General features: G+C 37.2%; 1 protein-coding gene across 4 annotated transcripts in view; it reads right to left on the minus strand.

Moving 5' to 3' along the window:
• Positions 1-1,751: 1,751 nt before the first annotated feature.
• The window catches only part of ADGRG2 (adhesion G protein-coupled receptor G2), a 92,016-nt gene continuing 77,321 nt past the window's right edge, over positions 1,752-16,446 (minus strand). For all 4 annotated transcript variants that reach the window (XM_052673974.1, XM_052673975.1, XM_052673972.1 and 1 more), the window contains exons 16-28: positions 16,193-16,391; positions 15,727-15,883; positions 14,683-14,832; positions 14,333-14,455; positions 12,153-12,198; positions 11,940-12,043; positions 11,321-11,445; positions 10,517-10,785; positions 9,391-9,490; positions 8,779-9,053; positions 5,427-5,528; positions 4,592-4,744; positions 1,752-2,896 (exon numbers count right to left, since the gene is read on the minus strand). In XM_052673974.1, the coding sequence (XP_052529934.1) occupies positions 2,712-2,896; positions 4,592-4,744; positions 5,427-5,528; positions 8,779-9,053; positions 9,391-9,490; positions 10,517-10,785; positions 11,321-11,445; positions 11,940-12,043; positions 12,153-12,198; positions 14,333-14,455; positions 14,683-14,832; positions 15,727-15,883; positions 16,193-16,391 (1,988 nt within the window). In that variant the 3' untranslated portion in view covers positions 1,752-2,711. The remainder of the gene's footprint in view (positions 2,897-4,591; positions 4,745-5,426; positions 5,529-8,778; positions 9,054-9,390; positions 9,491-10,516; positions 10,786-11,320; positions 11,446-11,939; positions 12,044-12,152; positions 12,199-14,332; positions 14,456-14,682; positions 14,833-15,726; positions 15,884-16,192; positions 16,392-16,446) is intronic.

Consider the following 16,446-nt stretch of genomic DNA (forward strand, 5'->3'; position numbering starts at 1 on the left):
GTTTTTCAACGCCTTTATTGATGGTTTTCACTGGGCTGCACCAACAGGCTGCCGGGAGTGTGAAACTTTACTACAGTATGTGTATGGCCAAGTAAGGTGAAATTCCCATGCCTAGGAATAAATCAAATAAGAATGTTTAAAATAAATCCCAGCATAAGTTGAGATGCAAAAATAGAAACAAATGAAAAGTCCAAGCTGTAACTGTAGAATATACTTTTTAGTACAGAATTGCTGAAGCCAAATTCAGCCATGCCCCGGAGGAGGCTCAGGGGAGACCTTATCACTCTCTACAAATGCCTGAAAGGAGGTTGTGGTGAGGTGGGGGTTGGCCTCTTCTCCCAGGTAACAGCAACAGGACTCAAATTGTGCCACGGGCAGTTCAGGTTGGATATTAATACAGATTTCTTCTCAGAAGGGGTGGTGAGGCAGTGGCACAGGCTGCCCAGGGAGGTGGTAGAGTCACCATCCCTGGAGGTGTTCAAGAACTGTGTCGATGTGGCACTGAGGGATGTGGTCAATGGGTATAATGGGGACAGGTTGATGGTTGGACCTGATCTTAGAGGTCTTTTCCCACCTTAATGATTCTATGTTTCTTTTACTCATGGCATTCTTATGGAAGAGTTTCAGCAGACTGGAGGAACAAGCACTGACCGGGCAGACTTACATCCGACTGCTTATATCAGACTTATATCTCTGCGAAAGACAGATCTGCTTGAGCCATGAAAGGTGAAATATGATATGGACACAAAAAAGCAAGGGCCATGCCAGCACTTTCTTCATGAGGTGACATACTCCAGCTCACATCATTTCAAGAACTGTAACACAATCCACTAAAAGGACACATTTAGCTAAAAGACAAAATTTATGTATTTTGTGTTTACTTGCTGTAAATTTATTGTTGTTTTTTTTTTTACAGTTGAAAATATAAATACACAAACATTAAATAAATTTACAAGAAACAGTGCAAAGGCAATTCACCAACAGTTAAAGCATTCACATAAAAGCACTCTACCTACTAGCATTCCAGTACTTTCTTTTATTAACATGCAGTTAAAACCTTGTGGATAAACACAACAAATGCTTTGAATTCTCACTTTAAAGGCATACTCTGCATAGTCTCAGGCATAGGTGACCAAAAGAATCCAGGCACTGCATTTAGAACCTCATGAGTGTTTAGTAAATAACAACCGCACCAGAGCCCCAGAAACATGTTCCACCGATGTACTTTGTTGAGAAGTGTTTCCAGAGATCCTTACTGAATCCTCTGGGAAAGCAGAACTCTTTCTCCCACCCAGTGTGCACCTGCCTCAGAAAGCCCCTTTCCATGGGTTGGCACTCTGCAGTGCGGCACTGGCTTTTGCTCTGGCACTATCCAACCTTTCCACAAGAAGCCACGGAGCAAAAGAAAGTCACAACTGCACACTTGTCTAAGAAGTAGGCACAATCTGTGCTCACACTGCTCAGAAATCTTCACAGTGTTGTATGGGCTCTATTTTCTTCTGACCGTTGCGTATGAGGAGCCAAAAATCCACCTTTTTCAAAGAAATATCACAGAGGAAATTAGATGATGATTCAGGAAGTAACTGAGGTGGGGCCTCAGAATTTGGTTTGCCAAAGAAGGACCAAAATGCAAGCAGAAATAGATTGTAACTGCTCAAGAGCTGCCCATTCAAAACAGCCACACAACAAAACAAACAATTTACTACGCTACTAAATATAACGGCATTATTTTCTGTATTCTTTTTATTCAAAAAAAGTAACACTTTTTTTTTTTCTTTTTAAAATCACTGTAGATGAGAAATGGCAGTGTGTTTAATACTTGGAACTCAAGATAAAATATTGAACCTGGTGAAATCAATGGCAAAAGCTCCCACCAACTTAGTCCAGCTACTAAGATAACTTAGCTACATTTAATAACTTACAGGTGACTTTATTCATCACTCCCTCATTCTTAGTGCTCTACTTTGATGACACCCAGTTTCTCTACCTCTCTGTGTTGCAGTGAAAGAGGACACTAAGGATTAAAAAATAATGGTGTTCACATATACAGTTCTGTCTCTGGCAAACCACAGTAAGTGGTTTCACTAACTGAACACATTAACTTCTGTATCATTCTGTTAATTATTTCAATTAAAGACAAATGCGAAGTACAATAAAAGTTAAAACAAAATGTCAATTATTTTTCTATACAAAAGAATATTTAAATTTATATTACAAGAAATAAATATAAAACTACCACTAAGATATTTAAAGGCTGGCATTCTCCTCCTTATGTACAGCACTAACCTGCAACTCTAACATACAAAAAGTTGAAGACAGTATAGCTAACATTTTTAAAGTTAACACACAAGTTGTAATTTCCTACATTTATACAATACTACTATGCATTATATCCAGATACTTAATTGTACTTTAAAAAAAAACTAAACAAAACTTTAAGCGTAAAAATCCTCAAAGATCTCTAATGAAGAATCAAAATAGAAACGTGCCAGCTGTAATTCGACATCCGAAATACCTTGTCGGAACAGGAGCTTCCTCCCCATTTTTTTTTCCAATTAATAATTGTCGTTGTCAAGCCATTACATGGCTGCCTGGAAGTTTCAAGACAATATATTAAATAAAATCAGTCTTTGGTCTTCTCACATTATGTAAAACTGTTGAAGTAAATCTCTACTTCATACTGTAAAAACAGTGTTCCGTTCAAAAGGAAATCACATTTTCTCAGCAGAAGGAAAGCTTCCCCTGTTTGAAGTCCTTCTAAGTGAGATACGGCTATTTTGGCTGCCAGTGTCATCTTTTTCTTGAAATACAAGTTGTTTGCCTGAAAAGTCCTGAAGACACACATCACCATTCTGCACGCTGAAAGAAACACCATTCTTGTCACCGGAAAGATGGCCTGTAGAAACAAAAAGTTGTCCCTTCTCAGAGAAGGTCACAATCAGAAGATACAGTACTTTTCCAGTGAGTATAGGGAGCTCATGGTATCTCATTTTATCTCTGCAATAATTTCAAGATGAGGATTTCTCTGTACGCATTCTGTATGTATTTACTCTATGCGAGACAAGTAAAAGATCTGAGAGACCTTAATATATTGTACACACAAAAAGATTTCACATTTTCAACCAGGAAGGTCACAATTCTAAGAATGTAGACTAGGATTTGGAATAAGTGTCACTAGGTAAGATGCAAAATACTTCTAACTCCAGTTTTGCATTAACTATAGTTAAGTTCAAGTTTCTCAGTTTTGCCATGGATATGAAATAAACTTGGAATAAACATGGCAGGTTCTGTGGGTTTTTTTCTCTTTAAAATGCATTTAACTTGCAGTATTTATTTCTGGAGAATGATCAGAATGTGGCCTTGGTACAAATACTTTTGCAAGCCATATTTAGATTGAAAAATCTTAAACATTTCTGTGTCCCTACAGTGAACATATGTAATACCACTCCCAAATGAAGCCTCTTAATGGACTGGAACACCAGCTCCACAAATGCTCAATTCACTGGATAGAATTTCCTATATCTATACACCATACTCTAGATATTTTTTCTTAGAAGTAGGATTCTTTATTATAAATATTTGCACAAATGCTTTCAGTTGGTCTTTCTTTTTTTTCTTTTTCCTTTTTCTGTTCTTTTTCCTTCTCAGAGAGTAGGTAAGTTTAAGAGATGTGCCACCATCCTGATATCACATCTATCATGAGATGCAATAAAATATCAAGATGGGAAAACCCAAACTGGAACTAGTATTTCTTCTGGGAAAGAAACATGAAAATTGAGTTCACAAACACAAATGCAATACATTTAAATTAATCTGTTTTAAATAACAGAATTAATCAAAACACACATTTAATAGTGTTATTGTTGTTACTGTTTGTGTCACTTCACAAGCCAACATGGCCATGACTGGCTACTGTTAAATTTACTGAGAAGACAACAGTCAGTGCAGAATCTAATTTCCATTTATGGTTTTGGGAAGAGAAAAACACTGGTGAGAAACATCAAGGCAGTGAAAGATGAGTTGACTACAGGAACCAAAAATCTGATCTTCCCTGGTACATCTGACAAGAAAGGCGCTTACAGCAGCTTTTGGTAAATAACAGGCTTACTAATGAATATTACCTACTATCTGATATGTAAATCAACAGACCCCACTAAGTATAATATGGATATTTTAAACCTTTGTGTACCATCTCCTAAACCAGATGTGATATTATTTGTGAGGAAATCTGAAATATTTTGACCTTATATTATTATTGAACCTATATTATATTATTGTTATTAATATGAATAATCATTCCTAGAATCATGGGATAGCTTGTGTTGGAACGGGCCCAGCGATCAAGTTCCAATCCCCCTGCCACACACAGAGCCACCAATCTCCAGATCTGATGGTACTAGAGCAGGTTGCCCAGGGCTGCATCCAACAAGGTCTTGAACACCTCCAGGAACGGGGCATCGACAGCCTCTCTGGGCAGCCTATTCCAGCACCTCACCACTCTCTCTGTAAAGAACTTGCCCCTGACATCCAAAAATTGGTCAGCAATTTACTATGTTAGCAGGAAAGAGCATAGCATTGCAATGATACATACCATTCCCATTTGCATGCACTGAATAATCATTATTCATTAGCACTGTTGTAGAATTAGTGGAGTTACTGTTTGACTGCAAGGAATTGGAAGAACTGGATACCCCTTGGTTTACAGTCTGCTTCTTTAAACCATTAGTAGCAGTTCTGCTCCAGTCTACAACAGATAGTAGAGAAAATTGTGCAACTCATAGAAGCGTTAATGTAGTTTTCTAAACAGAACAATATTCTGCAAAGAATATCATAACTCTTGATGTTTACAATTATTTGCATCTAGTTTGTTTTTTTTTTCTGTTTAATCCCTTCTTAAAGCAACAGGCTGTCTTAGTGTTATGACTGTGTACCAGATTAGAATTTTCCAGCAACTAAAGAAATGATTGAAAAGCATACAGCTTTCTGAGAAGTCAAGTACTGAATAACAAAATAATCAAACCTATTTCTACTTCTTTTTTTCTTTTTGTTTAAAGTTTTCTTTATCTTGTGTTTTTTCTGAAGTTGCTGGCAAAACTACAATTGACTCAAACTGGAGCAAATCTTAAAACTTCTGATCGTGATTAGAAGAACTTCTAATCTAATCACAATCAGAAGTCTTCTTCAAAGACATGCCCATAAACTGCACCAGAAGAAACCAGCTGCAGTTAACAACTTAATGCAATAACTGCATTAACTGCTGTCTTTAAAGAGTATAATTTCAGAGGTTTATTGTACTTTGAGAAATAAATCATGTCTGCAACTAGAACAAAATAGTTTATTGAATTTAAGAAAAAAGTGTATTATTAAATGCTAGGAATTCTTTGGAAGAAGGAAGAAAAGAACAACAAAAACATTTTCATGCTTACCAGAGTTTTCAGCTAGCCTGAATTTTCCACAACACAGATATCTTCTCCACTGCTTACGGACATTCTCCTTTGTTACACAATAGAAGATGAAAATGAAGAACCCTGCAAAACAATGACATCTGTGATAAACAACATTTTGTTGTCTTTCATTTCTTTTTAGTTTCTAACCAAAAGTTTTCTTTAGTAAAAAAGTTAACAATTCTGAACACTGAGAAGTACTATTCTACTGAACAAAGATGGAAGGAATCATGTATACACAAATGCAAGAAGAACAAACCAAGTCCACAAAGTGAAAAAAGTTTCTCCTTTCAAATATGAAGGGAAAAGTTCTGTGCATCCTGAAGATTACTTTGCAACTTTGGAAAACAATTCAAAGCAATGTCAAACAGAAAGTGTGATGTGACACTGGGAGGATATGCAGTTGCCATTACCTGGTATGACACTGTTCCATCTGTTAACCACAATCAAACCAGTAATGCTTATAGATTTATTACTTGGAATGCCAACTCCTGGAGCATTATTACTGACCTTTCCAAAAGTTAAAGGAGCTATTAATAGGTCACAAAATCATTCAGATGTCATTTAGAGTATTTGTACAAAGAAAACATCGCATACCTAAAATATTAGATAAATGGTTTCCACTTCACAACGACTTTAAAACCTAATATTTTCTATAAGGGATGTGCTCATCCCTGTCTCTTGTCAGCATCACGACAGACTTTACCACTTTACATTCACTTCTAATGACACACTGTGGAACAACAAATCTACCTGCTTATAAGAACCCCTCCCCTGTTTTAAGAAAGGAACTTGGTCTTTGCATGATTTTTCAGCTGCAGCGTGTCCCTAAGAACATAAGTGTTAAGCTTATAATGAATGAAAAAGAACATGAAAGAGAATTAACTACTGAGAGTAGCACAGAGTTTCATGTATGTTATGTTCATGCTGTTTCTAAAGACAGTTAAGCATGTAAAATCTCACTAGGAGAAATTACTCACATCTTTGGTAGCTTAAATATCTTATCTTTGGCTTTCAGAATGAATATTTGAATATAAAGACACGATTCTATATTGAGATGGTTCTATACCACTTCTGAATACAGTTCTGAAACACTGGTATATATTTACCAAATTGTGATACTCAAAAATGAACATACTGATGAGAGCAGCTAGAAACGCAATCTGGCTATAATGGAAAAAATAGCGATAAAAAATGATTGCTAAAATACTGACAGAAGGAGATTTCTGCTAGCTTGAGAACTACTGAATCAGGCATGTGAACCAGCAGCACCTCTGAGAACTGCAGCCAGTCTCTCTGAAGTGCAGTTGGCAACCTAAGAACCAGAGACATCTTGACGATACTAAAAATAAGGGCAAAACCAAGGAACTAGAATTGCAACTTATCCGCAAAGGTGAAAAATACTCTGAAACAAAGGGGAAACCCTCTGAAAAGATTGAAATCAGTAACTGCTGTTGTCTGCATTAGCCACATGTACATATAAGTGGTCTGGGAAAAGAAAAATTGTGCCTGAAAAAATAGGAAACATCATGGTCTATTGGTTACTCACATGAAAAACAGAAATTACAAGTATCTATTAGCTGCTCCAAGTGTCGAGTTCTACATCCTCTTATGTCTTGACTAAAGATCTATGTGATTAAAAATGACTTGTTCTCCATCCGAAACTGAACTTCTCTGGGTGTATGTATGTGCGTATATATATGCATGCATACATAAACATACACACATTTGCTATTTTGCTAGTGACAGTTTTGCAGTAACCTATAGTGGAAATCTTTCTCAATACACTTGCTGGTGCTATCAAAAATACATATATTGTAGCAGCCCTTACACATGGTGGAGTGAACATTCGAGTGCTGCTCTGAATGTAATATTTCCTATTTTATCATGTTGGCCCATAACATCAGAGGCAGATATGGGTGCTACGGCAGTAGAAGTTGAACTTTCCTGCCAATATCCCATTATATTTTGTTGCTGTGTGACAGATGGCAGCAGAGGGGCACTCTGACACAATGGTGTATGGAAGCGTTGATGAAGCAGAGGTGTGTCACTGAATTCCTCCGTGCAGAAAAAATGACTGACTGACATTCATCGTTATTTACTGAATGTTTATAGAGACCAAACAATGGCTGTCAGCACAGTGAAGTGGTGGGTGGTGCCTTTCAGCAGCAGTAACAGCAACATGAAAGACAAGCCACATTCCATTACTCTTGTTCATCACTGACAAAAGTGCATAGTGGTGACTACATAGATACATGACATTGTTATGTATACATGACTACGTTGCAGTGTTTTGCAGGTGAGAATTTTCTCTACTGAATTCTCTGTTCTATTTATTGTGCTCTTTGTTTCCATGGAAATGAGAGGAGAGGCATTACTTTTGGACTGACCTACTTGTATATACACATACACACACCTTTCTGGTAATACTTCTGTAATAGCTTGATATATATTTGTTTTATTAATCATAAATAAGTACACTTGCTAGTACCTTGTATTAAAGTAAACAACCGTTTGAAATAATGCCTTACGTACTACGGAATCTTGCAAACCTACTGTCATGATTTCTATTCTATGGCCAGAAAACCATTTAGGTTGTGACACACCAAGTAGAAGAGTAGTATTCACAGAGCTACAAATTGAATTTCTTTAGTCTCCCTGGGGAATTATTCCACCAGTAATCTAAAATACATTGAAAGAGAAATTTGGATTACTCAAAATACTATAGGGAAATTTAGGTACACTCAGATAACAGCATGCAGCTACAGTACCTCATATTTATACAAAAGTTTTTGAAGCCTCTGAAATCTGCTTTTGGATATGTCCAGTAGTATCCTAGCATCTGCAGAGCTGCATACCTTCATATCTATTAAAGGCTATGCTTATGAGGAGATATTTTAGATACCACAGCCTTGCCTGTCTTAATGGCCCTTTGATGAATGTTACACTTCACCTTCATGATTTAGTTGTAAGTTGGGAAATGATACCATTTTCACTACATTAATTGTAGTATTTTTTTTTTAACACTTACAATAACTGAGTATTTACAGTTAATCTCTTGACATCCTGTCACTTTCCATGGTATCTGGTTTGCATATATTTAAATTATAATATGGATATAAATATACTATACATGTAATTAGTTGACAGCCTTTCTATATCTTACTGTAACACAAAATTACAGTAAAGCAGCATAATATCTAATTTAATTGTTAAAGAACTTACCAAATTACAATTTTGTTTCTGAATTATGAAAGTGCCATTTTGAAATCTTTCAAATGTTTTATTCATTGTAGTGGTGGCAGTAAGATGACACATAAAAGCATAAACTTACCTTGCAAAGTGTTAAAGATGGTAAAGAGGTAAGTAAAAACCTCATTTACTGTGAAGAAAGCAAATCCCCAAGTAATTCCCAACAAAAATGTGAGGCCAGCAACACTCCGAAGGTCTTGAATACTTGTTTTTCTCTGAGCACCAAGTTGTTTTTTCTTTTTTATGCGACACAGCTGGATCAGCACAACAATGAACATGCTGATATTGATCAGGAATATCACACAGAAGTATCCCACAGCAGTAATATAGAAGACAATTCTATTTTTAATCCAGCAGCTAAAACACAAAGATAAAGTCTGTCAACCATCAACAGAAAAAAAAACTTAAATAAATACAAGTTTATCTTGTTTTAATTACAAGTCATTTTTGCTTCATTAGTAAAAAGTTGTGAGGTTTTTTTTTGTTTGTTTGTTTGTTTGTTTTACCAAAAGCTAAGTGCATTCATGTAGGCAGATACGACAAAGCACGCAACATACTATGGAGCTATACTATTGCAAAGCTCTCTCCCTGCTTCCTTCCCTCCCCAACCTTTAAAGAAAAGCAGTTTAGTAGGACCCACCCCCTCCCCTTCCCCTAAAAAAAGAAAGCAAGCATCTCCTTTTATTTAACTTACAATTCATCAGGTCTGGTTTTTGAAACTCTCCCAGTGGATATAAGTCCATAATTATCTGGTGATACTGCCAACACAATAGCCACAACTACTGCTGGTAACCCTAAAAGATTAGACCAAATACATAAGTGAAAATCTTGACAAATACAATATTATAACTTGAAACTAAACGGGGCATTCAAGCTGTGCTCAAGAACACAACTTGGAATGAAACCAGAGATCCTCTCTGCAGCTGGCTCTAGATTTTCTCACTTAGGCAGCAAATACTGTCAAACATCAAACTGATTTAAAGCACTTAATAAAGCATACTCAAATTTTATTTCTCATATCAATTTGAAGAAAACAATTCTGTTGATTTTAGTACCTTTACAAATGTTTAACTCAAGTGGCCAAAGATGATAACAAGGGCCCAAATCTCTTCATCCTTGAACCAATTAAATTTGCCTTGCCATTTTTTGCTAGTAACAGTGCTACCCCAGAAATGTAATGTATATATTCAATTCCATTTATTTTGAAAACAGAACTGATGCCATCTGTCTAGCTAATGGAAATAAGCCATTTTGAAGGGGCAGACTCTTTACCAAGATCTATTGCGACAGGACAAGGGGAAATCGTTTCAAAATATAAGGGGGAAAATTTAAACTGGATATAAAGTTTTTTTGTTTTCTGTTTTTAATGATAAGGGTGGATGGTAGTTGTCCTATCCCTGGAAACATTCAGGATCAGGCTGGAAGGTGGCTCTGAGCGCCCTGATCACGTTGTAGGCGCCCCCATTCATTGCAGGTGAGTTGAAAGACATGACCTTTAAAGATCCCTTCTAACTCAAACCATTCTATGATTCAAATTTGGCTCTGTTATATTTGCAAAAGGAAAATCCATTATTCACTTACATTGCAACAGCCACAGTTTTCCACATTGCAAGCTGAGAATGCCTGCACTTAGGAAGGAATTCACTACCTCAAAGTTGGAATTTATACAGTTAGATTTACTGATAATGAATACTTTGTAGTTGACAGTAGTAATACATAGCAACTGTTTCTCTTTTATTTCCAAACTGTATCACCTTTGCAGAAATATTTGGTAAGTTGATACACACGTCTAGAATCCAAAAAGTAAAACCAATACGTACCCCAACCAACAATGCAAAACTTAAGAATGTATTTCCGTACGTAGGTATTAAAGACTTTCACAAGTGCAAGATACATGTGGAAAGCTTCTAGGCCCATCCAGGTAAAGGAAACCAACAGAAAATAGTGAAGAAATACAGCAACTGCAATGCATAGGCCTTGTGTGTTATACAATGCAATCCATGAGTCAAGGAGGAAAACCAGGTTGAGTAGAAGTAGTGCAGCACACAGCTGGATTAATATTTTGGACGGATAGTCTCTCCGGATTTTCCTAAAAAGCAAATTAGTGAGATGACAATTGTCAATTGTTCTTGTATCCATGACTTATTTTCTCTCTGGTATTCTTTAGTTCATACATGTCAAGAAAAAAAAAGTGTTTATATATTTTGATTTATATGTAATGATTCTTACATTGAATTTACACATGGGACAGAATGTTTTAACTCGTATGTTAGGTGGCTTCTTGCTATATTACTTTCAAAATGCAAAATGAGTGTTCCTTAGTGCTAACCTAGACTATGCTTTTGACTAGGCTTCTAAAACCTTGATAGAGCCAAGTATTTATTATTGATGGGATAATAAGAGAGTAAACGGGTGCCAAATAAATTCTAGGAGGATTTCCAAAACACACTGTGGAGGACTTCATAGTTAAACCTCAAACATCTTCACAAAATGTTCCAACAACAACGAATTTGTGCATTATTAACAGAAAGAGCACCCATTAACTACTGAAAGAGACTTTGCTGTGAAGACTACAGACAATTGTAATTGAAGAATAATGGGAGCTGAGTTGAATAGATACTTACTCAAAAGCTATGTAAGTCACAAGAGTAATAGAAAGAAAAATTGCAGACAGGCCACAGCCTATATAGGATATAAAAGTCAGTACCAATTCTTGAGTAGGACTTAGAGGAGTATTTCCATACAAATTCTAAAAGGAAAAGAGAAGTTGATTTCAGAGAACAAACTTATGAAATGGAAAAACATATACAAAACAAAAACAAAAACACCTTAAAATGCACAAAGCAAACAAAAAAAGCAAACCATTTTCTTCACAGATCTTGCAAAAGGTTTGCTGGAAAACAGAAATGTCAATACAACTGTGGAAGTCTAATTAAAATAATTTTAAATTGGATTTATCCTAACTTCTCTTTTTTTTGTACAGAATATACAATGGCCTAAATGTATGAGCTGCAGTTTAATAAGCACTTAAGCAATTTTTACTTTAATGGAACTCATGGCCTCCATTCAACAAGCAGCTTAAGGACATCACTGATGTTATGGCTCTTTGCACCAAGCAAGAAGTGAACAGAACTGAATTAGTATTTAATAAGTTGTATGCATTTTCTAAATCCTCATTTGCTGAATATGAGGCATGTTTTAACATTTTCTTGAATCAAGATATATAATTTTTGAAATACCTACCATCAAAACTGCAAAGCTTGTGAGGTGGTTGCATGAACAAACTGTTTCATTTACTCTACTTTCTTTAACAATGCAACCTTCGTATGACCAGCCACCATGTCCACCTGTTAAAGAAAACAGCCTTGTAATTGATTAAAGCATACCTTTCTACTATTAATATCAGTTAGCATAACTTGAAGCAACATGATATCTTGGGTGATATCAAGTACTTACCATTTTTATTAAAGTCCCAAAAAACACATCTAACTGTTGAATTATCCTGTTTTGGGAGGTAAAAATAAAAATTATAATTAAAACAAAAGATGTTTTACTTAACTGTAATTAATGATCAAGAAATTTGAATTATGTACAAAATACAGGGAAGAATAAATACTGCATACATTAAGTATACCTGTATTACATGAATACTACATAAACTTAAAAGCATAGAAGAGATTAATATCACAGTATGCAGGCCCAAGTGCAAAACCTTGCACTTTGCCGTTTTGAACCTCATCAGGTTCACCCAGGCCCACCTTTCAAGCCTGCTGAGGTCCCTCTGAATGGCATCCCTTTCTTCCACTGTGTCAACTGCACCACTCAGCTTGGTGTCATCAGCAAACGTGCTGAGGGTGCACTCAGTGCCATCATCGATGTCATCGATAAAGATGTTAAAGAGCACCGGTCCCAAGACAGACCCCTAGGGGACACCGCTTGTTACCGGCCTCCACCTGGGCATAGAGCCATTGATGACCAACCTCTGTCTGCAGCCTTTCAAACAATTTCTTATCCAACAAGTGGTCCACCCATCTCCAAATTGGAGGGATGTGAATTTAATAAGGATGTGGTGGGGGGAGCATGTCAAAGACCTTGCTCAAGTCCAGGTAAATGACATCGGTCGCCTTTCCCTTGTCCACCGATGCCGTCGCTTCATCATAGAAGGCTATCAGATTGGTTAAGCATGGCCTTCCCCAGCCAGCTGTGCTGGCTGTCTCGGATCACATGCTCATTCCTCATGTGATCAAGCATGTCATCCAGGAGGATCTGTTCCATGATCTTCCAAGGCACACAGGTGAGACTCACCAGCTGTAGTTCCCCAGGTCCTCCTTGCTCCCTTTCTTGTAAATGGGAATGACATGACCCTTCCTCCAGTCATCCAGGACTTCACCTGACAGCCACAACTTTTCAAGTAGGATGGAGAGTGGCTTGGGAACCCTCAACCAGCTCTTTCAGAACCCCAGGATGCACACCATCTGGTCCCATACACTTTCAGTACACATTCAGTCTCATGAGGCCGTCTTGGACCTGCTCTGTCCTCACAGTGGGGGTGAGTTTACCGCCTGGTCCTCACCTACTGGTTTAGGGATGCAGGGCTCAGGGATGTAAGAAATACTGGAATCCTAGCTGCCAATGAAGACCAAGGCAAAGAACTCATTCAGTACCTCAGCCTTTTCTTCATCTGCTGAAGCAAGTTCTTCTTTTACATTTACCAAAGGAGGTACAGAGGTACACTCGCTTTGGCCTATCTCTTCTGGCCAACGTACCAGTAGAATGTTTTCCTATTGTTTTTCACATCCCTTGCCAAGTTCAGTTCCACCTGTGCACTGACTTTCCTGATCCCACGTCTGCAAGTCCAGACAGCATCCCTGTATTCTTCCCAGGTGACATGCCCTTGTCTCCAGACCTTGTCCGCACCTTTCTTCTCCCTCAGCATGCCCAGCAGGTCCTTGCCGGGCCATGCCGGTTTCCTATTTCCTCTGCCTACTTTCTTATTCAGAGGGACGGAGAGCTCTTGTGCTCTCAGGAGGGCATCCTTGAAGAGCAGCCAGCTCTTCTCAACATCTTTGTTTTTAAAGACAGCATCCCAGGAGATCTCTACCAACAGTCCACTGAACAGCTTCAAGTTCGCTCTTCCAAAGTTCAGGGTCCTTACGCCACTCTTTGCCAGGACCACATCTCTCAAGATCACGAACTCAACCAGAGCGTGATCATTGCAACCCAGGCTGCCTCCAACCTTAACGCTCTTAATGATCTCCTCTGCATTGGTGAGCAGCAGGTCTAACAACATTTCACTTCTGGTCGGTCTGTCCAATACCTGGACCAGAAAGTTATCATCAATGCATTCCAGGAGCCTCCTGGACCTCTTGCAGGTTTGTAAAATAAAACAGAAGGGCAGGTAGAAAGGATCAAAACTTCAGAGCTGACTGGCAGAACAAAATTACATCACTTGAGAACAAAAATTAATATAAACAATAAATAAACAAAGAACAGAGATTTTGAAAGTCTAGCTGGAAATGAAATGTCCATGCCAGTAAAGCAGAACCAACTGATCTGTATTCCTAGTACACTACTTCTTCTACAACAACTCTAATGAGGCAACAAAAGCGAATTCTGTCAGACAAAACAAATCATACCTGATTAGGTCTGATGTTCTGTAAAGTAACAGTCACATTTGCCTTCAGGTTGCTAATTGTGAGGTTAGCAACACTTGATGATATAACACTGCTGATTAAAGATGCATTCTTCAAGGACAGATCCTAGAACAATAAAAAATAATCAGATTTTAAAATCAAAGAAAACAACGGTGGAGTACAGTTTACACAAGTTCAGGTATTATGTGAAGTGAGTATTGGACAAAAATAATTTCTTTTCAAATAAGGAAATTTAAAGAAATATTTTATGGCCAAAAAACAAGTCAGTTCAGATTTTATTTTTGCTCTAGCATTGAATTTAAACTCTTATGAACAGAGGATCAAAAAGGTACCTGGAACACACTAGTCTTTTTAAAGAAATTGAAAATAATTCTAGAAGCCAAGTCCAGCTCTTCAGGAGGTAAGTTGGTGAGCAGTGATGAAGGAAGTGTAATTGATCCAAGATTATTTAAGTCATGGACTGCATTAGGGCCAAGAGAGATCTGAAAAATAAATGCAAGAATTATGCCTCATTTCTGTCACTAAAGCAAAATTAAATTATGCCTTATATCCAGTTTAGAACTCTGAAATAAGCATCTCTCAAACCACTGCCAGGAATACACTGCTATTCTCTCCCTTCTCTTCTGCTCAAAGGAATAAAAAGCATCTGCAGGCCTGAAAGTAGTGCAACTTCAGTACCAAAGAACAGTTTCAGTACTACTAATGGCTTATGCTAACTTAAGCTATTTCATTCTCTGAGAGGACACAGTGTACCAGTATTTGTCCACAACTTTCCATCCTTCATCACTTAAGCCTCCATGGGTTGTACTGTCCAAATCAGAACTTCCTTAACCTGAACAGAAGCTTTTGAGTGAGAGAAAGCATATCCAAACTTTCTAAGCACTTTTTTTCTTGGCAAGACCAACTACTCATGAGTGACAACTGTATGAATGTCATTACTCAAGCAGTGTAGTAAGTTGTTTCCTGGCACTGACAATTTCCTGCAATTAATCTTCTCACATATGTGACAACACCCCTTGACAAGTACAGACAGGGTAGGTGATTAAATGACTCATGATTCTGGGTTCTTGTGACACATTCCAAGCACTTTGGTATTCTCATTGTGCCCTCTAACAGCTCATTAGCCAAATGCCAGTTTCTGCTAACTCAGTTGCTTATTTAGCCCATAACAGAACATTAAAAAAAAATTCTGAAAGATTTCAAAAAGCGAAGTCTTTTTTTCTCTGAAAATAACCTGAATAAAAGATCCTGAACTTGTGACATAAATGCAAAATAAAAGTCATGTTATAAATATAAAGAAGATAAATATTATAACACAAACACTTTAAACATGAACTTAGGAAATTTCATGAAGTTTAGAATTATCATTGTCCTACCTGGAGATCAGATGAATCCTGGACAGCAAAAGACATTTGGTTGGAACGGATGCTATCGGTTTTGACAACTGCCAGAGCCAAGGATGGGGAGGAAAAATCAGCAGACATTGTTGAAAAGTTCAGTTTTAAGCCAATATAATCCACTACTTTTATAATTCTGTTAAGAAAAAGAGATGCTTAGTATTACCAAGCACAAAGTTGTGATTATGGAGCAGCAATCCAAAAACAATGTAAAATGCAACTTACTCTTCTCACTTATTGTGGTTTGAACACAAAAATGTTTTTTCATAGCATTATATTACAATACAGCAAGTAAGAATATAATAATAGTCCTTTTCTGTCTAAGTAAGTTAAAGAACAAGAAACATTCTCTTTGATTAAGATTATTAAAAAATGAAACATGCTGAGGGTAACTTATGAAGCAGTCAATACAACACACCTTTAATCTACTGCCAGATGGACCTACCTGTTAGAAATTTGGGGTGGTAGTTGTTGAGAAGCTGTGAGAACACTGCTAACCTCATTCACCATCCGTTCTACATCTTTTGACTCTACTTTTCCAGCTGCTAAATCTTTTTCTATTTTGGATACAATTTGCTCAGCTGTGGTAACATTAATGGTGGTATATATGGAAGTTGTGTATGTGGTAGCTGACAGTATCTTTCCTGTGACAACAGAAAAGTTGTTCATTTTTGTAAGTATTGTACTTAACAAATGAAG

This window comes from Tympanuchus pallidicinctus, unplaced genomic scaffold (assembly GCF_026119805.1).
Source record: "Tympanuchus pallidicinctus isolate F22 unplaced genomic scaffold, pur_lepc_1.0 scaffold14, whole genome shotgun sequence".
In the NCBI taxonomy this organism is placed as follows: Eukaryota; Metazoa; Chordata; class Aves; order Galliformes; family Phasianidae; genus Tympanuchus; species Tympanuchus pallidicinctus.